The sequence below is a fragment of the Bufo bufo genome, chromosome 1 (assembly GCF_905171765.1).
Source record: "Bufo bufo chromosome 1, aBufBuf1.1, whole genome shotgun sequence".
NCBI classification, from domain to species: Eukaryota; Metazoa; Chordata; class Amphibia; order Anura; family Bufonidae; genus Bufo; species Bufo bufo.
This window is the reverse complement of record NC_053389.1, coordinates 443018517-443044028: the sequence shown is the minus strand read 5'-3', so window position 1 is coordinate 443044028 and position 25512 is coordinate 443018517. Positions and strand designations below refer to the sequence as shown.

General features: G+C 42.0%; 1 protein-coding gene across 2 annotated transcripts in view; it reads left to right on the top strand.

Annotated features, from left to right (window-relative positions):
- Positions 1-25512, top strand: part of LOC120979212 — a 433119-nt gene that overhangs the window by 198125 nt on the left and 209482 nt on the right. For both annotated transcript variants that reach the window (XM_040407825.1, XM_040407833.1), the window contains exons 7-9: positions 2893-3054; positions 6574-6671; positions 15853-15985. In XM_040407825.1, the coding sequence (XP_040263759.1) occupies positions 2893-3054; positions 6574-6671; positions 15853-15985 (393 nt within the window). The remainder of the gene's footprint in view (positions 1-2892; positions 3055-6573; positions 6672-15852; positions 15986-25512) is intronic.

The following is a 25512-nucleotide window of genomic DNA, read 5'->3' as shown; positions in this document are numbered from 1 at the left end:
AGAACGGTTTGCTGGGATTACAGAGGTATTGCAAACCTGAAATGAGCCGCAGTATAATGGCAGTTTGGATCCCCAGTCAGTGCAGCAAGGTATAATAGGATTGTACCTATTACCCAGACTGTAAACACCCCTATTGAACCCTGTTCTGCTTCAATACTGTATAATAATTCCTTCCTATCCTTTCCCTACACTTCTAATGCTCTTTCCCTGAACTTCTATTGATCAAAATATATGTTTTCAAGTCTTTCCTAGCACTGTCCCTAGCGCCTGTTGACGTCTCTCCCTGCACTAAGTACACTGGAAAATGGCTGAATCAAAGATGTCTGAGGCTATTTATAGGACTCTGACATCACAGGGCTGGCTGGCTGCTGATTGGCTGCATGCATGGCATTGTGGGTGAACCCTCGTTCCCAGAGTTCCTTGCTCCATGTCCTCACACGTGCAGCAGCCATTTTAGGAAAAAATGCGATTCGTTACCACGATCAAATTCCACTTCGTCAGCTTCGATTCACTCATCTCTATTAATGTCATAAAGGGGAATAGAGGAAGTGATATATTGTAGTGACGAGAGAATCTATTCACACATTAGAACGAATTTTACATCTGTGAGGGAGCGTCCATCTACAGACGCTGAATACCTAATCTGCCGGCAGATTAACATGGCTACATATCTCATGCGGCCATGATACACTCGTACTGAGAGTGTTTGCGCATGTGCCAATCATCTGGCTAGTGAAATGAATCAGGGATTTTGCATATGCTATAAAATTTGTGCATGTGGCACTTACAAATCGATTCATGGTCATGTCTGCATCGATACTCGCAATAATGCCACATGAGTGAGATTACTAAAGCCCCGCCAAATGTGCAGCTCCTTGAAAAGTGTAAATTCGTGCAAATGAACAAATTGACTTGTACGGTGGATGGATAGATAATATATGTATATTAGATAGATGGATAGATAGATAGATAGATAGATAGATAGATAGATAGATAGATAGATAGATAGATAGATAGATAGTTAAAAAAGGCATTGTTTTATTTTTGTGTTACCAGCGTTGTCAACATTTTTTTTATTAAATTGAGATAACACAAAAAGAAAAAGCTGCGATTCCACTCCTGGTTTTGACTTATGAAAAAGATGCAAAATCATCTTATTGATCCATTGTGTCTCAACACATAGGATGATGCAGACTGTCCAGTAAATGCAATTTTACAAATTTTATGTAAGAGCCTATTTATTTAAATGTGCACCAATCACCTGACAAACAAACAAAATGCTCATCTCTCGTGTGAGTCCTCTTTCATGTGTCACATAAAACCAGTGTTTGCTGGCAGCACATTGGGTCGCCCTATATAAACAATGATATGCTGCCAACAAAAAATTTAACTGTATGGGTATAAATGATCGCAGTAGAGATCATTCATCCCCATACAGAGGGAATGATTACTGCATGCTTAAATTAGGAATGAATGGTTTGATCCATCCTGATTATTGCACTGTGTAACGTGCCCTTAGAATTCTGCTTCATCTGAAAAAGGAATAATTTTGACCACATCTATCAATATTGGCTTTTGTATTTGGAGAGAAAACTATTTCAATTGACAAAAATTGCTGCTCTTAAAGGGGATCTGTCATCAACTTTAAGCTGCCCTCATTGAGGCCAACATAAAGTAGTGACAAAAGGCTGATTTTAATTGCCTGTCACTCATGAGCTAACAGTAAGTGGTTGTTAAGAACCAGCTTTATAATCATCACAGCCTCATCCTGGAAAAGAGTCATGGCTACCTGAGAAGAGTCAAGGTTATTCATGATCTCCTACTTTTCCCACCCACCTGCTGATGATTGACAGTCTTCTCCTTATTTTTCTCCCAGGGAGAGAACTGTCAATCATCAGTAGGTGCAGGGAAGGACTGGACATAGACACTACAGGGAAATTTCCTGAGGGGCCGATGCCCAGGGGCCACCCGATCCCTCCTCACAGTCACAAGTCGGGAGCATAGCCTTAATTAATGCTAGGAGCATCTGGTATTTATGCACCTGGCTGGCAGAAGAAAGCGCTTATCTGCATTCAACTGTATTGCCGTCCTCAGGACAGTGATAGAGTTGAATGCTGTCGTGGGGGTGGCAGTATTTTGTGCTGCACTGTGCTATTTGGTTCTTCCCGGGAAATACAGTATTGCTAGCCCCACCTACTTACATTGGCCCTGCCTACATATATTCGACCTACCTTCTGTCAATTTGGACCTGCCTACAACATGGGGCCACTTTTAGTTTTTTTTTTCCAGGGCCACTTCAAGTTCCCAGTCCGAGTAGGTGGGTGGGTAAAGCAGGAGCTCATGAATAACTATGACTCTTAGGCAGCTGTGACTCTTTTCCAGGTGTGGGCTGTGATGATTATAAAGATGGTTCCCTACAACCACTCACTTTTAGCTCATGAGTGACACACCCCTGAAATCAGTGCATCTGTCACTACATTATACTGCCATCAGTGAGGGTAACATGAAGCTGATAACAGTGAGGGCGGCATAAAGTTAATCTAATTGGGTTGCCTAGTGATTTATGGACACTACAAATCTCTTGAACAGAAGAACAGAGGTCCTAATTGCGTGTGGAAATTCAATTATGGCATTTTTAAAGTGTGGATAGTCCAGGTGTTTCAACCAGAACTCTACCTGAAACTGGCCTTACACCATAATATACTTTCTTCCACAATGCTGCTTGGTACAATGAATATAATTAAAGAAGAGTTCCAATAGCTTCTCCACTTCATGTTCTTAGGAGGCGTACGTGACAACTGACTTTTAGGTTTCTAATAAAATGGATTTCAATAAATGTTGATTGATAATCAGGGAATTGCACATAAGAATAATCCTATGTGTGTTTTTCAGCAACCTGCAAACCTATTGCATCTCATACAATTGGGTTTTTCAATCAAGAAGAGTCACTTGCAGAAGTACGGCTTGCCCTCTTAGATCACTCTGATTGTGGAGAAGAAAGTAACACTATAGAAGATGCCAATACTAATGAATTCATGACTTTTCCTGAACAAGGTAATATGACTTCCCATTTTATGGCATGATGTATAGTGAATGGGATTAGAAAAAAAATGAAATATCTAACCTCAAGACACTTTATCTATGTAACAAATGATTTATAGCGAGTCTATAACAAGCTGAAAAACAACCCACTTTCTGCAGTAACCAAGAATATGCTCTACCCTAGATGTAATACCGTCATAGACAAATGGAGCTGGGATGGCTATTATTCATTGTCATTTATTTTGTGTCATGTAATTGAACTTTTAATATGTTTGTGCTAGATTTTTTTTTATTATGCATGAATTAGGTAGAAATGTATGGTCATACTGTACCTGTAGAGTGTGAATACTGATCTTCCTACGGAAACTGCAACCTAGGCTCTATCATGTTCCTCAAAGCTTCCTTACACCCAAGCGCTATCATTTTTCTTAGAGACTATGGGGATCATTTATATGTCAGATATGTCAGTTTTGTGGAGTAAAAAAGTCGCAAGTCATGGCAACTGCGACATTTCCATGGTAACCTCACCATTTTTTACAGTAATCTATATTTAAGAGCTAAAAGTGAGATTAGACCTGGATTATGGCTCATTTACTACGTGCGACTTTCACAAAAGTCACAATAAAATCGCAACCCATGTCAGACAGCCCCCTGGTATACTGTCACACCTAAGGGTGTAAACCACATTCCACTCACGCCAAATATATTATTAAAAAAGCACTCCCACAACATTTTTTATTCTCTGGTCCGTTAGAAAGGTACATATAAATTGAAGGTAATCTTACCTATGGTTTTAGGTCCCTGCTGTGTCATGTGACCGACACTGACTCTCTGACTGTCATAGCGTCTTTTGTGTGGACAGGAAGTCAGTTCCTCCATTCATTCCTATGGGAGCCTCGATGTCCTAGGTATGAATAGAGAAACTGACTTCCTGTCCACCCATAAGACACTGTGTCATTTGGCGAGTCAGTGTCGATCACATGACACAGAGGACCGCAAAGGATTGGATAACACACAAATAAAAAGATTACGTTTGCTATAATTTATTATATATCTTTCTAACAGGCCAGACAATAAAACATTTAGTGGGAGACAGTGCTGCTTTAAGGTGCACCATTTCATACATTTGGTGCAGGATCACTAAACAAAGCCAGACTTATAACTGATACAAAAACAACCTCAAATGATAAATGAACCCCTATGTTCACTTTTGAATTTCATTTCTATATGTATACACAACCTCCATGAACTGTTTGCAGGTCCTATGTTTTACTTTTTTATAGAATTATCCTACCTGGAGTTACAACATATCTAATAGCCTGGAGTTGCTTATCAAACTTTAATGGTTGCTACTGGAACAAGTCAACAGATCTATCCCCTTAGCTTGTATGGTGCAGTCCTTTCTGCTGCACAGCATTCTGGGTGCTTTAGTTTATACTGTACCAGTGCCTGGTATAAAGATAATGGCCCAGATGTACTAAGCCTGTAGATGTGCTAAAGGTCTCTTTACATGAGCTGAGAATCTGCCAGATAATTGCTCCCGAGCTTTCATAGAAATGCTCATTATCGATTATCTGGCAGTGTGTAGCCGATTAGCCAGTGAAACACTCATTCGCCATGTAATTGGATAGTTTGTGTATGCAGCGATCTCCTTCACAGTATGAGGATGAGGGATCACTATTGCCATTGCTCATACAGCTGCATGGTTTCTGAGACGCAGATCGCTGTTTAGACAGCACAATCTGTTGTTTAGAAGCCATAATCGGCGGTGCCTGCACGAACGACAGAATCGCCTAATAAACTAGCATTTCTCTTGTTCATCGGGTGATCAGCGGCACTTGCGAAGGACAGATTGTTGGGAATGAGAGTTCACAGGAATTTCGTTACCAATAATCTGTCCGCCACTCTGCAGTGTAAATCCACCTTAAATCATTGTGTAAACAGCCTCTGGCAAACAACAAGTCTGTATGGCAAACAACAAGCGATGGCATTAGGGATCACTCTTTCCCATACTGTTGAGGAGATCGCTGCCTGTAAAGTTAAGGTTTCCTACACTGAAGAGCAGGCAATTGCCAGGAAGGAACACTTTCTTTCCGACTATCACCTGCTGAATTGGCCAGCTGTCACAATGGCTCAGGCTGGATGATACTTGTGATGAACAGAGAGACTTTTGTCTGACTCCAACTATTGGCTTACTGGCTTACTTTGATACAGCATTTTACACCATAAGGCTACATTCACACGACCATATGTGTCTTGCGGTCCGCAAAAAATACGGATGATGTCTGTTTGGCATCCGTATTGCATAATTATTTTTTTTTTGCGGATCCACTGTAATAATGCCTATCCTTGTCCGCAAAACAGGCAAGAATAGGACACGTTCTATCAATTTTTGCTGGACTGTGGAACGGACATATGGATGCGGACAGCACACAATGTGCTGTCTGCATTTTTTGTGGACCCATTGAAATGAATGAGTCCACGTCCTATCCGCAAAAAAAAAAATGGACACGGAAACAAAATTTGTTCCTGTGCATTAGGCCTAAGAGTGGCACAATTTTAGCGCAAAACATTGCATATTAGGTCCTGCCCTTTTTGTTTTAAGGCCCTCCTGTCAAGACCTGCTCCCTTTTTAAACAAAATGGAAAAAATTGAAGAAACCCAAGTTTTGCCAATTTATGCCACTTTTTAGACAGATTGTTGGCCTAGACTCATTAGTAAATCTGGGTCTTTATTGCTCAAGTAGATAATGTTAGATGAGGTGAGCTTTGAAGATTATGTCATTTTGAGTACAACCGTTTATGAGAATGATCTATGATTTAGTTTGCATTTTATTTATGAAGCTTTAAAATGTTTTTTTTTTCTGTTGGAATCTGTATGAATAAGATAGCTGCTCCATTCTGCAATGCTTCTACATGGCTCCATACTAGAGAGACCTGTAACCTATGTGGATTCCATACAGTCTCTGGGAGCCTGGCTGAGTATGTGAGGCCTTAGAAGTATAATAATAATTCGGAGAATGAGGTTTATACCTTTTGGCAGCTCTTTCTGTTATATGTCCTTTAATCTTTTTTTACATGACATTTTGGGGGCTGCAGAATCAATTGCTAGTTTTCCATAGAGTAATTATTATTTTAATTATTCCGCAGACACTATCAGTATGTCTTAGGAGTGTGGGAGAAAACCCATGCAAACCAGAGGAGAACATACAAACCCCATACAGATGATGTGTTTGGTCAGACCCCAGCGCTGCACTACTGAGCCACAGTGTTGCACTAATGAGTAATGATCACAAGCTACAATTTTTACATCTCACAATGGTTGTCCCGGGGGAAATGGATACTGTGACTGGAGGGACAACTGGTAAAGACATTATTTACCGGCTGAAATCCACATATTGATTTGGATTGCATTACATAATCTTTTTGAAAGATGAATGCAAATCCTCTTTTTATATTATTTTTATTATGTAACCTCTTTGTATTATCTCTAAATTAATGTATTAAAACCCATCCTCATCTTCCTTATCAGGTCACGGGTTCCCCCCTGCAGCTGGATTGCCAAATGTACTCTATTCACCCAACACTTATTTAAATAAGGGAGAAGATAATCTGCAGAAAGACCACAATGTAAGTGGTTTTCGATGAATGTGCCTTTTTATATCCGAGTTGTCTGATTTACAGTATAGCTCCATTGTGGATCTACACGAATCTGTTAGTAAACTACAGCACTATAGCATTGGCCTATATTCCCTGTGCAGATACCCGCGTAGGTGCCATCTAAGAGGACGGGTTGTGTATTCAAGCTATAGGGGAAAAATATATGTGGTGTGGGGGATCAAAGACCTAAGTGCTCTGGGGCTCATGTATCAATAGTTATACAGTTCCCCGGCCTGAATGGAGGCATTGATCTAGAAGGAGGCAGAAACATTTGAATCAGAAGGAATCTTACAGTGCTCTTCATGTAATACTGAGGATGTGCTGACAGATGCCCTTTAAACGGGTTTTGTGAGATTAGAAGAAAAGGGTATATGGTTCTGTACTAGCGAAATAACACCCCTCTTGCTCATGGGCAGTCTGTGATATTGTAGTTTAGTCCCATTCACGTGAAGAACTCATAGACTGCTTTTTCTTATTTCATATAACCTCTTTATAGAAAAGATAGAACTAGGCCTTTTTGTATATTCTCTTTATATTACATGCACGTGATAACCAATAACCATAAGGCCTTATTGACATTTCTGTGTCTATTTTCCGTCCATGAAAAAACTGCTCCACTTTTCATCGGTGATGTCGTGTTTGTTCCATCTGTGTGTCATTTGTTCTCTGCTAGACAGAAAAGGAGATTTCCAGGATACCTCCTAGCAAAATAGACCAAACACGGATAAACATCCGTGTGCAGTCTGTGGTTTTCACGGACCTCTAGACATTACTGGTTATGTTTTGCCCAGAAAACGGACCAAAGTAGTGCATTCTTCCGGATTTTTTTCTGCAAACCAACGGTCCAAATATACCCACTGAATTCAATGGATCCATGTGCTTTCCATAGAGCACATGTCAGTGGTTCACTGGCATGTGAATAAGGCCTTAAAAGTAGAATTATGTCCTGGAATTATTATGGGCTGGCATCATTCTGTTCCTATTGTCCTGATATTAAAAGCTGGACTGTCACAGATTGCTTCAAATATCAGCTTTCCCTCTAAGCTGCGCTTGTCACAAGGGTTAGTGAATAATTATTAACAAGTCCCTCTGGAGGTCTCGCCGCAGGGATAGGGGTATGCATAACTAAGGTTAGCAGATGGCTTCAGGTCAGCGGGGACAGATGAGTGAATTTTCATTAACTGCCAGTTTATTGGATTATGTGATGCAATTATGTATGAAGGTGTTTTGCTATCAGTTATGGTGCTTATTGGCCTGTTCATCACTTTATGCTGTCGGGGGTATGAGAAAGTGCCTGATAATCTAAGGACTTTATAATATCAAGGCTCCACTTTTCATAACATGAAGTAGATGACGTCATCTTCTGTATCTATATCTAGACATTTATGAGACTGGTGTGGAATGATAAATCTCTTAACTAGTCCTGCCCCTGGAAAACAGTATGTCCGTCCAGCTAAGCCCCTCAACCTCAAGCTATGTCCATGTCATGGAAAGGTCAAGAACTGGACCACCATAAAATGAGGTCTGTAACAAAACAGCCAGTCTTATTGCATTTTCCAGCCCCCATTCCCTCTTTTTTTACAATGTGACATCTCAGTCAGCCTATTTTTCCTACCATGAGTGAAAGCATGTGTTCCTCTGTCTGGTATACACACAGAGGGTGTAGACAAACAGGAGCTAAAAAGTCAATACACCCGTTGCTTTCCCCAGTGCTTGTTTCCCATTGTCAGGGATGACAACTACCTCATTCCCTATAGAAAAGATACAGCTATAAATACTTTACTAGTTTTGTGAAGGTATGTTTACTATTTTATGCATATTCTGGTGTAATAAACCTTCATGATGATTGTGTCTCTTGTGAGTAATCTGTGGATCAAATTTGCTGTATTCTTCTTATGCATTGTCCCTAGTCTCCCTGTATGCATGCAATAAGCAAAATAGGCAAATACACATGACTGCACACTAAGGCTACATGCACACGAATGTTGTTTGTTTCCGTTTTTTTTGCGGATAGGATGTGGACCCACAAAAATGTGGATGTCGACCGCAAAAAATGTGGATGTGGACCATGTGCTGTCGGCATCAGTATGTCTGCTCCGTAGCCCCGCAAAAAAAAAAAATAGAACATGTCCTATTCTTGTCCGTTTTAGGCATTGTTACAATGGATCCGCAAAAAAAAAAAAAAACTATGGCATACAGATGCAGTCTTCCCAAGCATTGTGGCTTTTTTCTGGCTTCTAAAAAATGCCATGAATTTGGGTGTTTTTATTATTTATTCATTTTCACTGGCTTTTTTTCTATAAATTTTCTAGCCCTAATGAGATGCCTATGAGAAAATGGTTAAAAAAAGGCACTGACCCACAAAACACACCAAAAGTGAAGAAAATGGCACAAAAATGCACTGTTTGTAGTGCATTTCATATTTCCCTTTTGGCCTTACGCTAACATCTGGACACAGGGGAACAACAGGAAAATGTAAAAAAATAAATAAATGAAAAGTTCTCCTAAAAGCGCTATGTGTGAATCCACCTTTGAACTGATCCTCAAACTTTGGGCAATGCCTCTCTTCATAAAAATGTGAAGCAATAAAACATATGCCTTGTACATAGCTTGAAGTTTTATAGGCCTAGTAGCCAGGGGTGGATTGGCCATAGACCCTACAGGGAAATTTCCAAGTGGGCCGATGCCCAGGGAGCCGCCCAAGTCTTCCTCATGACCGCCGTCTGGGTTCTTGGAGCATCACCTCCTCGTCAAACAGCTGATCGGCGGGGGTGCTGAGGATAGGTCATCAATATATCTGTCTGGACAACCCCTTTAATGCTGGGAGCATAAGGAATTTATGCACTTGTCCAGAGGGCAGTATTTTAGACTGTACTACAATATTGCAGGCCCCACCTACTTCTGTTGTCCCACTTACAACTTGGGGCCACTTTTTTTTTTTTTTTCCAGGGCTATGTTAAGTTCTCAGTTCACCCCTGCTAGCAGCTCAAGGAACAATGGATTCTTTATTGTTAACTGAAAACCCTCATGCTTGTACTGTAGTCATTAGAGATGAGTGAACCTACCTTTTAGCAGATTTGAGTTCGGGTTCGGGGTTTAAGTGAATTACGTAATGGATTCTGTTCTTAGGGACTCCATAGCGTAATTCAATGCTGGCATGCCAAGGTCTTGTTACCAGTGGGGTACCTCAGGGATCTGTTCTGGGACCCATATTGTTTAATATCTTTATCAGCAAAATTGCAGAAGGCCTCGATGGTAAGGTGTGTCTTTTTGCTGATGACACAAAGATTTGTAACAGGGTTGATGTTCCTGGAGGGATACACCAAATGGAAAAGGACTTAGGAAAACTAGAGGAATGGTCAAAAATATGGCAACTAAAATTTAATGTTGATAAGTGCAAGATAATGCACCTGGGACGTAAAAACCCAAGAGCAGAATATAAAATCAGTGATACAGTCCTAACCTCAGTATCTGAGGAAAGGGATTTAGGGGTCATTATTTCAGAAGACTTAAAGGTAGGCAGACAATGTCATAGAGCAGCAGGAAATGCTAGCAGAATGCTTGGGTGTATAGGGAGAGGAATTACCAGTAGAAAGAGGGAGGTGCTCATGCCGCTCTACAGAGCACTAGTGAGACCTCATTTGGAGTATTGTGCTCAGTACTGGAGACCATATCTCCAGAAGGATATTGATACTTTGGAGAGAGTTCAGAGAAGAGCTACTAAACTGGTACATGGATTGCAGGATAAAACTTACCAGGAAAGATTAAAGGACCTTAACATGTATAGCTTGGAAGAAAGACGAGACAGAGGGGATATGATAGAAACTTTTAAATACATAAAGGGAATCAACAAGGTAAAAGAGGAGAGAATATATAAAAGAAGAAAAACTGCTACAAGACGACATAGTTTTAAATTAGAGGGGCAAAGGTTTAAAAGTAATATCAGGAAGTATTACTTTACTGAGAGAGTAGTGGATGCATGGAATAGCCTTCCTGCAGAAGTGGTAGCTGCAAATACAGTCAAGGAGTTTAAGCATGCATGGGATAGGCATAAGGCCATCCTTCATATAAGATAGGGCCAGGGGCTATCCATAGTATTTAGTATATTGGGCAGACTGGATGGGCCGAATGGTTCTTATCTGCCGACACATTCTATGTTTCTATGTTTCTATGCCGTTTTGCATGCCGTCATAATACAAGTGTATAGCCAGCAGAACAGAACCCTCGGAACTGGCCATACACTTGTATTATGCGGCATGCTGGCATTGAATTACGTGATGGATTCCATGATAATGGAATCCATTCCGTAATTCACTTAAACCCCGAACCCAAACTCGAACCTGGCAAAAGGCAGGATTGCTCAACTCAACATCTTTGCTTCCGTTAGGGTATGCTCATGTCACCAGCAGGCCCTTGCTCCTAATGTTTTTGAGGGTCACCTGCAGGCCATAAATCATAATTTTTCAAGGGTGTGTACAGTATGATGCCCTCCTTTATGTGTAATAAAGGGTTTATTGAACTGCCGGTTCCTTGTAATTTTTGGCAGCCCTATAACTTAGTGCATAGGCTTTATGAGTGTAGGAGTCCCACTACCTGAACAATTGTACCACAATGTGAATGAGGCTCTCCCTTATGTGATCTACAGGTTGTATCGGAGTGCCTCTGCCTTGTAATTTTTGGCAGCACTTGCACTTTATATAAATCGATTTTATCGTTGGTGTTTTTGCATATTATTGTCAGTCTGTAATAGTGGCGTACTACTCGGACAACATCGTTCGCCGCAGTGACCTAGGAGTCCAAGATGCATCCAGACATGCTCCCCATTCTGTTCCCAAAACATTTCAGTGGTGTTTCCATCAATTTCTGACCTTTTCCTGTGAACCAAACACTTTCCCCTCTTCAGAGCAGGGGGTGCCTGGTTTAATGCTCTGGTTCTCCCATTGACTTCCATTGTGCTCGGGTGCTCTGTAGAGCATCTGAGCACCAGAGCACCCGAGCACTTTGCTGCTTGATTAATACTAATCACAACCACACTGTATGGTCGTACCATAAATCATATTAACAATATGTCAAGTTCCTTGCAGATATTTTATATAACAGCCATTGTACAAATAGCTCCTAGAAGGCACATACAGCATAAGTGTGCCATTCACCACAACATGGCCAGGCTATAGGCTTCTAAGAGCTATTTGTAGAGTCTGCTACATAGAATAGCTGCAAGGAACTCAACATTTGGTTAATATGATTTATTTTCCTCCTTTTATTGGTATTTTTTCCTACTGGTTTGTTCCCATCAATTATTTCTTCATAAGCGATGTGGGCAGGGGGAATGAGAATATCACAAAATAATAACATATGTACCGTATATACTCGAGTATAAGACGAGTTTTTTGGCACATATTTTTGTGCTCAAAAGGCCCCCTCGTCTTATACTCGAGTCTAGGTCTGTATTATGGCAACTTACATTGCCATAATACAGACCATGACATGTTGGGGGCCGGAGAAGCTGTTACTTACCTTTACAGCTGCTCCGGTCAGCTCCCAGCACGTCCGCGCGGCACCTCTGTTAAGCTCCCAGTGTAAATCTCGCGAGACACGCGGGCCGCAAGATTTACACTGGGAGCAGACCGCGAGATTTACACCGGCAGTAAGTACCGGCCCCTGCACAGCCTCCCCTCCCCCTGGACAGCCCCCCCTGTTAAAGTTATTGTTGATACCATATTGTTTTTCTTTGAAATAAATATTCAAAAACCTTTAACCTACTGATGCCTCAATTAATGTAATTTTATTGGTATCTATTTTTATTTTTGAAATTTACCAGTAGCTGCTGCATTTCCCACCCTAGTCTTATACTCGAGTCAATAATTTTTCCCATTTTTTGGGGGGTAAAATTAGGGGCCTCAGCTTATATTCGGGTCGGCTTATACTGGAGTATATACGGTAAACCATTACCCATGGTGGCAACAGCCATCAATATTGCTCTATATTTCTTCGAACTTGAAGCTGAAGCACTTTCTAAAACTACTAGATGGAAGCGTTCCTTCCCGACAATTGCCTGCACATCAGTGGAGGAGACATTTACATGCAGCAATATCCTCCACAGTATGGGAAGGAGTGATCACTAATGCCATCACTCATCCCCATACAGAGTCATTATTTGCCAGGAACAGAATGTGATTAGACAGCATGATCTGCCTCCAGAAAATGATAATTTTTTTCACTTCATAAAAGATGTGATCACCCAATGAACGGCAGCACCTTTACACAGGCAGATCAACGCTAAAGAACGTTGCTTCGAAACACTTGTTAATGGTGATCTGGCTGACCCTCGGCCAGTGTAATACAGCTCTTAGGTCTCAGATTTTGTATATATTTTCATTTTCTTTCCTTTAGGCCTTCTGCACACGACCGTTGTGTGCACCCGTGGCCGTTGTGCCGTTTTCCGTTTTTTTTCGCGGACCCATTGACTTTCAATGGGTCCGTGGAAAAATCGGAAAATGCACCGTTTTGCAGCCGCATCCGTGATTCCTGTCCGTTAAAAAAATATGACCTGTCCTATTTTTTGGACGGACAACGGTTCACGGACCCATTCAAGTCAATGGGTCCGTGAAAGAACACGGATGCACACAAGATTGGCATCCGCGTCCATGATCCGTGGCCGTAGGCTACTTTCATACAGACGGATCCGAAGATCCGTCTGCATAAAAGCTTTTTCAGAGATGAGTTTTCACTTCGTGAAAACTCATATCCGACAGTATATTCTAACACAGAGGCGTTCCCATAGTGATGGGGACGCTTCTAGTTAGAATATACTACGAACTGTGTACATGACTGCCCCCTGCTGCCTGGCAGCACCCGATCTCTTACAGGGGGCTGTGATCCGCACAATTAACCCCTCAGGTTCTGCACCCGAGGGGTTAATTGTGCATATCATAGCCCCCTATAAGAGATCAGGGGCTGCCAGGCAGCAGGGGGCAGACCCCCCTCCCTCCCCAGTTTTAATTTCATTGGTGGCCAGTGCGGCCCCCCCGACCCCCCCTCCCTCTATTGTAATATCATTGGTGGCCAGTGTGCGGCCTCCCCCGGCCCCCCCCCCCTCCCTCCCTTTATTGTATTATCATTGGTTGCCAGTGTGCGCCCCCCCGGAAAAAAACGGAAAACGGCACAATGGCCACGGATGCACACAACGGTCGTGTGCATGAGGCCTTAGGCCGAGATTTCCACGCGGGTGCAATGCGTGAGGTGAACGCATTGCACCCGCACTGAATCCGGACCCATTCATTTCTATGGGGCCGTGCACATGAGCAGTGATTTTCACGCATCACTTGTGCGTTGCGTGAAAATCGCAGCATGCTCCTCTTTGTGCATTTTTCACGTAACGCAGGCCCCATATAAATGAATGGGGTTGCTTGCGGATGCTTGCGATTTTCACGCACGGTTGCTAGGTGACGATCGGGATGGGGACCCGATCATTATTATTTCCCCTTATAACATGGTTATAAGGGAAAATAATAGCATTCTGAATACAGAATGCATAGTACAATAGCGCTGGAGGGGTTAATTTAAAAAATAAAATAAATGTAACTCACCTTAATCCACTTGTTCGCGCAGCCGGCATCTCTTCTGTCTTCTTTTGTGAGGAATAGGACCTTTGATGACGTCACTACGTTCATCACATGGTCCGTCACATGATCCATCACCATTGATCCAACTAATACCATAAACTAATGCTGGATTTACATGACCAGATTTACAGGCCGATTATCAGAAACGAACAGTTGTACGAACATTTGTTCAAGATAATCGACCCATGTAAAGGTGTTGCAGATCACCCAATGAACTAGCAACATACTTGTTCATCAGAACTGATCTTTCATCTGGACATCTAAATTTTTGTTCCTGTACTGCAGATCGTCCTGTATGAACAGTAGTCTGCTGTTGAGAAATAATGCAGCTGTATGAGGATGAGTGATAGCAGTAGTGATCATTCATCCCCATACTGTGGAGGTAAATGCAGCTCTTCACTTCCACTGACAAGCAGGCAATTATCTGGAAGGAACAGTCCCATCCCGATAATTCCCTGCTCAGTGGGGCCATCTAAATCTAGCTTAAAGCCACAAACCTTTATCACATAGTGTCTAAATCTGGTCATACACATTAGATTCAAAGGGTTATCCACCCCTATAATGACCCTAATGCCTGGGCCCCTCATATAGGTTATACTTACCCTGCTCCCCGGCACCCGCGTTGCTCCTGATCCCCTCATGGCCACAGCTGCATTATCCCGTTGCGTGGATCAAAACATCTGGCGACAGGAGGAGCAGCCAATAACAGGCCGCAATGGGGACTCCCTAGCGTCACCCGCGATGTATGGTGTGCCACTCCTCTGTTATTTCTTCTAGACATTTATGAATTGCCAGCAGGTGCAACTGGGTGCCCCCTGCACAGTCTGACGCTGGCAGCACTGATTGGATAAAATAGAGGTAAGTTGTGGTGGCTCACTATCTAGTAGTTACGGTATGGTGCTACAAGCTCATATAGAGGGAATCACCCCACCCTCTCTTAAAAAGCAAATGTAACAATAGGAAAATGAGTGGGCACTCATACACTTGGCAACCAAGTTGACATATGCAGAAAATATTTATTAATAAATCCCCATAAAATTCAAGTAATAAAATTATAAAAACAGTGAAGCAATAACATACAACAAATACAATCACATATACTATGGTAGATATAATCGATAATATATTCGATAGAAAAATATTCAATGTATTGAATGGTAAAATATTCGATGATAAAATATTCGATGATAAAATATTCGATACCATTCAATAATATATAACATATATCATATGTCAACTTGGTTGCCAAGTGTATGAGTGCCCGCTCATTTTCCTATTGTTACTGATTGGATAAAGTCAGACTGTGCAGGGATACCCCCTCCCCCCAAACTGGCAACACCCAGCTGGACCTGCTGGCAATTCATTTATAAACTAGATGGAGTAACAGAGAAACATATAGTCGAAAAGATGCTCCAGATTTTTTTTGCAAGTGGAATGCAAATTGTTGCTAAGAACGACATGTCATGAGAGGTGACAGGCCCTCTTTAAATACTTTTTAAATCTAATATCTTTGTCTCCCTCTGTAGCTCATAGGTGATGAAGAAATGGAGTTAAAAACTCAAGAAGAGTTATGTCATGAAATGGAATCATATATAAAGATTTCCAATAGCAAGGTCTCCCAGAGGTCTTCAGGTATGGATGATGCACATGATGTAGGAGGTATTTACTTTTAAACTGCTCTACAAAAACAATATATAACTGCATAAATATATAAAATACATTCCACTTATGATGCTAAAGTGCTCCTGACAATGTACAAATTTGGGAAACAGATTACACCCCATATTCCTCTTGGAAATGTAATGGTTAATTAAAGTGGGTGTTTGCACTGTCAATGGCATGTGTCCCTACACTTTGCACTGTCCAATCAACCTAGTTGTCAATTTATTTGCCTCAGTATCCTGGAAAAAGTCTTTAATCTGAATGTGCACCTATAGACTCCATATTGTTATATTCATCTAAATAGGTACACAATTCTGTTCTGGCTAATGTCCTAATGTATCTTTTTAGCAGTCAGAGCTTCAAATCTCCTGCATAGAAATAGTATTCAAATATAAAATTCTGAAAACCTGCAGCCACTAAGAAGAGAATCGTCCATGCACAGGCTCTGGAGCTACATCTGTGTCAGCTGTAACATCCGGATGACAGTCTGCTGCAATGACTAGGTTTAGAGCTAAATTCGTGAAGGAACTACGTTGGCTGAGATTACTCAGTAGGGGAGTAGTAGCCCCTTAAACAAGAAAAACATACATAATGACACGGTAACCATTAAGATGAATAGGTACAGGAAATTAATTATTAATTTCTGGCCTGGTGTATATAGGGCTAGGAACATGAACCAACTACCCCTAGAGTCCCTAGAGGTCTGCTGTGCCCAGGGTGGCCCCCTGATGGTGGAGGTTCCCTGTCCCCGTACCTAGTGCTAACCGGTCCCTGGAAATCCCTACAAAGGAATTTAATATAAAAACTCCAGGATAGACAAAATAAAGAATAACAGGAGCTCTATGTAGATGTCTGTCACCGTTACTCTCTATAGAACCACATCTGTTGGTCACTATTGGTTCCAAATACTAAAAAGGTCACCAATAATCCCTGACGCATTTCACCTAATAACTTATTAGGTTCATCAGGGGGTAAAATGAATTGTGGTACTTAGCTTTGTGACCAGATACAAAGACCACGATAGTTATTTCACTGCTGGTCCCCAAGAGGAGAAAATGGACCTCTTTCATCCCGCTCAGTTGTGCCTGGAAATAAATAAATAAAGGTGTAACTAAAAGGAGGCCTGTTATGGGTAAACCAACAAACACAGGTCAGAAGCCGCATAAAAGATGCCCTCTCAGGGCTCCAGACTGACCCTCAGCAAGAGATATACGGCATAGTTACACACATTGAATCATTGGTTTAGTTAATGATCAGGAAGGTATAACATTCCCATAAGTTTTAAGTTACTAATACAAATCCATGAAACCATTAAAACAATTCAAGAAGAATAATAATAATGAGGCACTCTTAGGACTTACAGGTGGGAGAAATGGGGGTCTGTCCAGGCAGAGGGTCGGGCTTTCTGGGTCCAAAGGTGACCCCTGCTGCAGAGGAGTCAGCTAATTATAGACTCGCGCCAGGCAGCGCTCGCTTCCGGACGCTCAGAAACGACTTCCGGCCTTTGGAGCGCACGTTGGAACGCAAGTGAATGCGAGTCACTTCCGGGATCGTGAAACGCAAGATGAAGCGCATAACGAAACCGGAAGTGACGTCGCGTCAGGCACTAGAGCCAAGTGGAACGCAGTACTGGACCGCAAATGCTCCACTGATATCCACAAGCGCTGCAGGAGCCCTTTCACGAGGCCCCTTCAGGTTAGAGACCAAGTGGAAGATAGCTGCTAGGAAGAAATAATGTCTCCCCACCCTCAAACAAAGGTCTTAAAGGGAAAGGCAGAGGGACCTTATGGACGTTTTTTATGTTTTGTATGAAGTGATATTAAAATTATAAATGAACATTTGATAATTATCCGCGTAGTCTCCTAACTATTGAAAGGGGACCACACAGAGATCTTAATAAAGATGAGGAGATCAGATAGAAGGATCACCTATACAATAAGATGCTTTACGCACCGATTAGAGCAGTTAAGAGGGCTAATATACCTAATTGATAATTACAACTAAACACCGACTGAAGAAACATATTAGGGACAGGAAAAAATACTAGATGAAGCATGTAAAGTTTAGTCTTTCATTAAGGCCCAGAGGAGATTGAGACTGGAACCGGTAGATCCAAGAAGCCTCTTTTTTCAGAATCTTTTTGTCCCAATCACCTTTCCTTTCAGGTAATGGGAGTACCTCAAGTACAGAGAAACGAGCACAGGCCACGTCCCCCTTATGACAGTTGTTAAAATGATGGGCCACCGGGGTATCTTTTTGCTTCTTGATATCGTTTATGTGCTCACAGATCCTTCTCCTGAATTCTTTTTTAGTTTTGCCAATGTAGTCAAGAGGACAACTACACTGACAAATGTATACAACACCTTTAGTTCTGCAATTGACAAAGTCCCGGATGGCAAAGGGACGTTGTGTCACGGAGCAGATAATTGTTTTTGAGGTGTTGATGGAACTACACGCTTTACACGATCCGCACCTGAAGACACCCAGGGGCTTTCGGTCCAGCCAGGTGCCTTCTCTTTTGGGGCCCTCATAATGACTCTGGACCAGACGGTCCCGTAGGCTTCTCCCTTTGCGATAGGTAACCTGCGGGTATGTCCTGATTGCCTGCGTTAAATCAGGGTCCATTGTAAGTACTGGCCAATGTTTTCTCAGGATGGATACTATTTCCTTGTTGCTGGAATCAAAGGTGGAAATCAGACGAATCTGACCCTCACCCAGGGTTTCTTTTTGTCTGGGTAGTAGTAGATCCTCCCTTTTTCTAGATTCCGCATGATGGAAAGATTCTTTTAATAGTGGCAATGGGTAACCTCTCTGCAGCAGTCTGTTTTTAAGTTTATTTGATTCGAAATAAAAATTACTTCCTGAAGAGCAGTTCCTGCGGACCCGCAGGTACTGCCCCCTGGGGATACCTTTCTTGACGGCCAAGGGGTGATGACTCTCCCAATGCAGAATGCTGTTAGTTGCCGTTGGTTTACGGAATACTGAGGTGGTCAAGGTCCCCTCAAATTTCGTCACTAACACATCAAGGAATGTAATCTGTTCCATCTGCGTCTCATAAGTAAAACTCAGGCCGATATCATTTTGATTCAGGGTATTTACAAATTTATGAAACGCAGGTATACTGCCCTCCCAGATCAGAAATACATCGTCGATGAAGCGAGTCCAAAAGGTAATGTTCTCGCCCCACCAACGATACTGATCTGGAAAGACATAATGATCCTCCCACCAACCCAGGATTATGAGGGCCCCAAAAGAGAAGGCACCTGGCTGGACCGAAAGCCCCTGGGTGTCTTCAGGTGCGGATCGTGTAAAGCGTGTAGTTCCATCAACACCTCAAAAACAATTATCTGCTCCGTGACACAACGTCCCTTTGCCATCCGGGACTTTGTCAATTGCAGAACTAAAGGTGTTGTATACATTTGTCAGTGTAGTTGTCCTCTTGACTACATTGGCAAAACTAAAAGAGAATTCAGGAGAAGGATCTGTGAGCACATAAACGATATCAAGAAGCAAAAAGATACCCCGGTGGCCCATCATTTTAACAACTGTCATAAGGGGGACGTGGCCTGTGCTCGTTTCTCTGTACTTGAGGTACTCCCATTACCTGAAAGGAAAGGTGATTGGGACAAAAAGATTCTGAAAAAAGAGGCTTCTTGGATCTACCGGTTCCAGTCTCAATCTCCTCTGGGCCTTAATGAAAGACTAAACTTTACATGCTTCATCTAGTATTTTTTCCTGTCCCTAATATGTTTCTTCAGTCGGTGTTTAGTTGTAATTATCAATTAGGTATATTAGCCCTCTTAACTGCTCTAATCGGTGCGTAAAGCATCTTATTGTATAGGTGATCCTTCTATCTGATCTCCTCATCTTTATTAAGATCTCTGTGTGGTCCCCTTTCAATAGTTAGGAGACTACGCGGATAGTTATCAAATGTTCATTTATAATTTTAATATCACTTCATACAAAACATAAAAAACGTCCATAAGGTCCCTCTGCCTTTCCCTTTAAGACCTTTGTTTGAGGGTGGGGAGACATTATTTCTTCCTAGCAGCTATCTTCCACTTGGTCTCTAACCTGAAGGGGCCTCGTGAAAGGGCTCCTGCAGCGCCTGTGGATATCAGTGGAGCATTTGCGGTCCAGTACTGCGTTCCACTTGGCTCTAGTGCCTGACGCGACGTCACTTCCGGTTTCGTTATGCGCTTCATCTTGCGTTTCACGATCCCGGAAGTGACTCGCATTCACTTGCGTTCCAACGTGCGCTCCAAAGGCCGGAAGTCGTTTCTGAGCGTCCGGAAGCGAGCGCTGCCTGGCGCGAGTCTATAATTAGCTGACTCCTCTGCAGCAGGGGTCACCTTTGGACCCAGAAAGCCCGACCCTCTGCCTGGACAGACCCCCATTTCTCCCACCTGTAAGTCCTAAGAGTGCCTCATTATTATTATTCTTCTTGAATTGTTTTAATGGTTTCATGGATTTGTATTAGTAACTTAAAACTTATGGGAATGTTATACCTTCCTGATCATTAACTAAACCAATGATTCAATGTGTGTAACTATGCCGTATATCTCTTGCTGAGGGTCAGTCTGGAGCCCTGAGAGGGCATCTTTTATGCGGCTTCTGACCTGTGTTTGTTGGTTTACCCATAACAGGCCTCCTTTTAGTTACACCTTTATTTATTTATTTCCAGGCACCACTGAGCGGGATGAAAGAGGTCCATTTTCTCCTCTTGGGGACCAGCAGTGAAATAACTATCGTGGTCTTTGTATCTGGTCACAAAGCTAAGTACCACAATTCATTTTACCCCCTGATGAACCTAATAAGTTATTAGGTGAAACGCGTCGGGGATTATTGGTGACCTTTTTAGTGTTGGGAACCAATAGTGACCAACAGATGTGGTTCTATAGAGAGTAACGGTGACAGACATCTACATAGAGCTCCTGTTATTCTTTATTTTGTCTATCCTGGAGTTTTTATATTAAATTCCTTTGTAGGGATTTCCAGGGACCGGTTAGCACTAGGTACGGGGACAGGGAACCTCCACCATCAGGGGGCCACCCTGGGCACAGCAGACCTCTAGGGACTCTAGGGGTAGTTGGTTCATGTTCCTAGCCCTATATACACCAGGCCAGAAATTAATAATTAATTTCCTGTACCTATTCATCTTAATGGTTACCGTGTCATTATGTATGTTTTTCTTGTTTAAGGGGCTACTACTCCCCTACTGAGTAATCTCAGCCAACGTAGTTCCTTCACAGTTGGTATATATATACCTATACCCACTCTAATATTTATTAAAGGTATTTTTAACAAGTCACTCTTTTTTCACAAAATGCTCTTTACTTAAAAACTATTGTGACAATTCATCTTATTATACCATCCTTAATACTGATAGTTAGAGCTAAATTCATTCCAGTTCATCAAACCCCTTAGCTACTGCGGTTAATAGTGACTGTGGCATCTAAGTAATTGACAGGTGGTGTGGTTTGACAAGTAGCATGGTTTATACCACTACAGTCGATGCCTGGCATTGTGCAAGGTGATCTTGCGTCCTTGCCTTAACCATAGAAATCCATTTCATGAAGTTCCCCCCTCACAGTTTTTGTACTCATCACTTCCAAAGACAGTTTGGTATTGATCAGTGATTTTTCCTTGCCCCGTGCTTCAGCACTTTGAATCCCTAGTCAGTTTCTGTGGTCAACCACTTTGTGTCTGCACTAGTCTTGTTCCTAGATGCTGTCACATTCCATTACTAGCACTTACAGTTGACTGGCACAGGTCAAATAGATCAGAAATTTTACAAACTGTCTGATGAGAGTGCCATGTTTAAAGTCCCTGGACTCGTCAGTATGAGCAAAGGAGAAAATAGAAGAACACAGTAGGAGGAGAGAGGCTCGAAAGAAGAAAAATATAATGATTTCTGCTCTATGAGCCAAGTCTTTCGTAACACAAGAGTAAACTTGTCCCAGAATCTCAATTTTTATGACAGGCTGCTTTGAAAGTAGTATTGCTTCATATGTAGTTGTTAACAAGCACTAGTCTCATAAACTGAACTGGACCAAACTAGAAAATAGTAAGAAAGGCCAATGCACTTGTACTAATGTCTAATAGTTAAAGAGAGAGACCACCTACTAACTGGGGCTCATTTATTGAAAAAAAGGAATTTTATTGAAAAGACCATCTAAATTCTGCCTCACTCATGTATCCCTGGATAATACTGAAGCAGCACATGGTAAAGCTATATCCAAAAGTTGCTTGTCCATGAAACTTGATGTCAGGTTCAGTTGACTGTTATGTGGCTGCATTTTAAGTAACGTATTTTGACCACAACTCCTGGACTCCACATAGTTTTACTGCACCAAACTGAGATCACCATAGGGTTAAATGCTCAGTTCAGAAGAACCTCAGAGGTATTGTGGGACCCTAAAATATGGTGGTTTTGTGCCCATTTGAGACTTTTTTTAAACTATCAATTTTTGTTCTTTATTCTTAATATTATAGATTTTTTCTCAACGACTGTCTTGCAAAATCTTAGAAACATTGTCTGACTGGTGTTACTTTTGCCTACCAAACTAAATAATGGTGAAGACCCACCCTCTGGCCACAAAACTAAAGACCCTAGGGGCAAGAAAATGCTCCAGATGAGATTACAATCTGATGGGTCTTTGTGTAAGGGATGATTATCATGAATCTCAGAAGATCATCTGGTGGGTTCGTTTGATCCTGCTCTCAATAGAAATTTTGTGGGTAGTAAAACTGTATATCTCTGTAGCTAGAGCAAGCAGACTGTAGGGGAAAATGACTAGATATTGTGACATGATACAGTTAGAGATGATCTGTGTTTTTTAGGACCCCTCAACTCAATAACGCAAGACTACTATATCCGATTTACAACAATGGAGTAGGTAGAAGCTGTAGGCAGTCAAACATGCTGCACTGTGACGTGGCTCCATAAAATGTTTGTGGTATGGATTTAAAGTCCAAGTCTGTGCTTCGTGCAACTTGCATTATAGGGCCTAGACATCTGTGGGTTAATCAATTATTTAATTGTATATTATTTTAACGTTTATTTTTAATTCAAATTTGCTACAGTTTTAAAAGGTTACATATTAAATTATTTTAATTCTTTTAATGCTTTAATTATTCTGAATTTCCTTAGGAAATTAGATAAGAGAAAGCCATAATTAAACATGAAGCTTGTTTATTGAATAGTACTTGGTTACCTAGCATTGATAAGATGAAATGTGCTGTGTTCCATCAGCCTTGCAGAAAAGATGAAAGAAATACCTCTGTTTATAGGACATGAGAGTTTCCTCTTTAATGTTTTATGGTTCTTGTCACTCGGGTACAGATAAGAGACTTAGCTTCATCATTTATTGTTCACTATTACCCAGATACTGTACAGTCAGCTTGCCATTCTGTATTTTAATTTAAAGTATATCTGCACACAGTTCTACAGACGTCATTTTGCAGTTTGTTTACGTAGCAACATTAAACCTAATTTCTTTAAAAAAAAAGATTCCTAAAAGAGAATCCATCAGGTCCCTCTTGTGACCGTCTGAGACATCATAATTAAGTGAGAGATCCGCTCATTTCACTTGCGTTAAACTCTGCAGCTTGCAGCCAGTAAGCAGTCCGGTGCAGTAAGGAGTCCGATGATATTCATGATGTTGGCTATTACCGCCTTTCACATATTGATTATCAGATTTCTCTATATTACTGTGCATATAGCAAACACTCAATCAGCAGCTGGAGGGCAGTGTAAACTTACACTAGACAGTCTCAGAATGTGCCAGATTGATCACAATGGCTGATGCTGGATGATACATTTGGTGCCGCACTTTTAGACTGTCTAGCCTAAGTTTATAAGTTTATTACTTGGCTTACTTACGCTTAGAATTAGTTCCAAACTTGTACCATATTGTTGATACATATTGTTGCATCTTAAGCCACACCCCTTTTCTAGTAGGACACACCTTTTTTTCACAAAGCCATGCAAAAAGTCTAAAACACTTATTGGTGTGGTGCAAAGCATGTACGCCAGTTTTCCGGTGCAAATTCTACCAGAATTAGAAATGTCCCATAATGAGCTGTGAGCATATCCAGCAGTAGCCTTTCACATTTAGCAATCTCCCACAGTCACACGCTTATATTACTGTGAATCACCTATTCTCTATGTAACCTGCCTAGCTCAGGATCCTTTGCCATGACTCTGCCCTTTGTTTTTTCCATGTTTTTAGGGTTCCTTTTCCTGATGCTGTTAGTGTTCTTTCAGCATAATTTCTGTCCTTCTGGTTCCTATTCGTGCAGTGTCCTATTTAAACCTTTGCTTCCTTTGAAGGGGTTCTCTGGGTATTATATAAAAATGGCCTCCTGCAACCTGTCATAGAAAGTGACTAGGACTGTTTGCCTCCACTTGTAGAGCTGCTTATGGGGGTGGGGGGCCAAGGCCACCCTACGCAGTATTTTGGTGCCATCATCTGCCTTCACTTTACATTGCTGAGACATTTGCTGTCAGACTGCTCAGCCTGATGGTGCATCTCATACATAATCATTCCATTACTACACTGCTCAAAAAAATAAAGGGAACACTTAAACAACACAATGTAACCCCAAGTCAATCACACTTCTGTGAAATCAAACTGTCCACTTAGGAAGCAACACTGAGTGACAATCAATTTCACATGATGTTGTGCAAATGGGATAGACAACAGGTGGAAATTATAGGCAATTAGCAAGACACCCCCAATAAAGGAGTGGTTCTGCAGGTGGTGACCACAGACCACTTCTCAGTTCCTATGCTTCCTGGCTGATGTTTTGGTCACTTTTGAATGCTGGCGGTGCTTTCACTCTAGTGGTAGCATGAGACGGAGTCTACAACCCACACAAGTGGCTCAGGTAGTGCAGCTTATCCAGGATGGCACATCAATGTGAGCTGTGGCAAGAAGGTTTGCTGTGTCTGTCAGCGGAGTGTCCAGAGCATGGAGGCGCTACCAGGAGACATGGAGGAGGCCGTAGGAGGGAAACAACCCAGCAGCAGGACCGCTACCTCCGCCTTTGTGCAAGGAGGAACAGGAGGAGCACTGCCAGAGCCCTGCAAAATGACCTCCAACAGGCCACAAATGTGCATGTGTCTGCTCAAACTGTCAAAAACAGACTCCATGAGGGTGATATGAGGGCCCGACGTCCACAGGTGGGGGTTGTGCTTACAGCCCAACACCGTGCAGGACGTTTGGCATTTGCCAGAGAACACCAAGATTGGCAAATTTGCCACTTGCGCCCTGTGCTCTTCACAGATGAAAGCAGGTTCACACTGAGCACATGTGACAGACGTGACAGAGTCTTGAGACGCCGTGGAGAACGTTCTGCTGCCTGCAACATCCTCCAGCATGACCGGTTTGGCATTGGGTCAGTAATGGTGTGGGGTGGCATTTCTTTGGAGGGCCGCACAGCCCTCCATGTGCTCGCCAGAGGTAGCCTGACTGCCATTAGGTACCGAGATGAGATCCTCAGACCCCTTGTGAGACCAT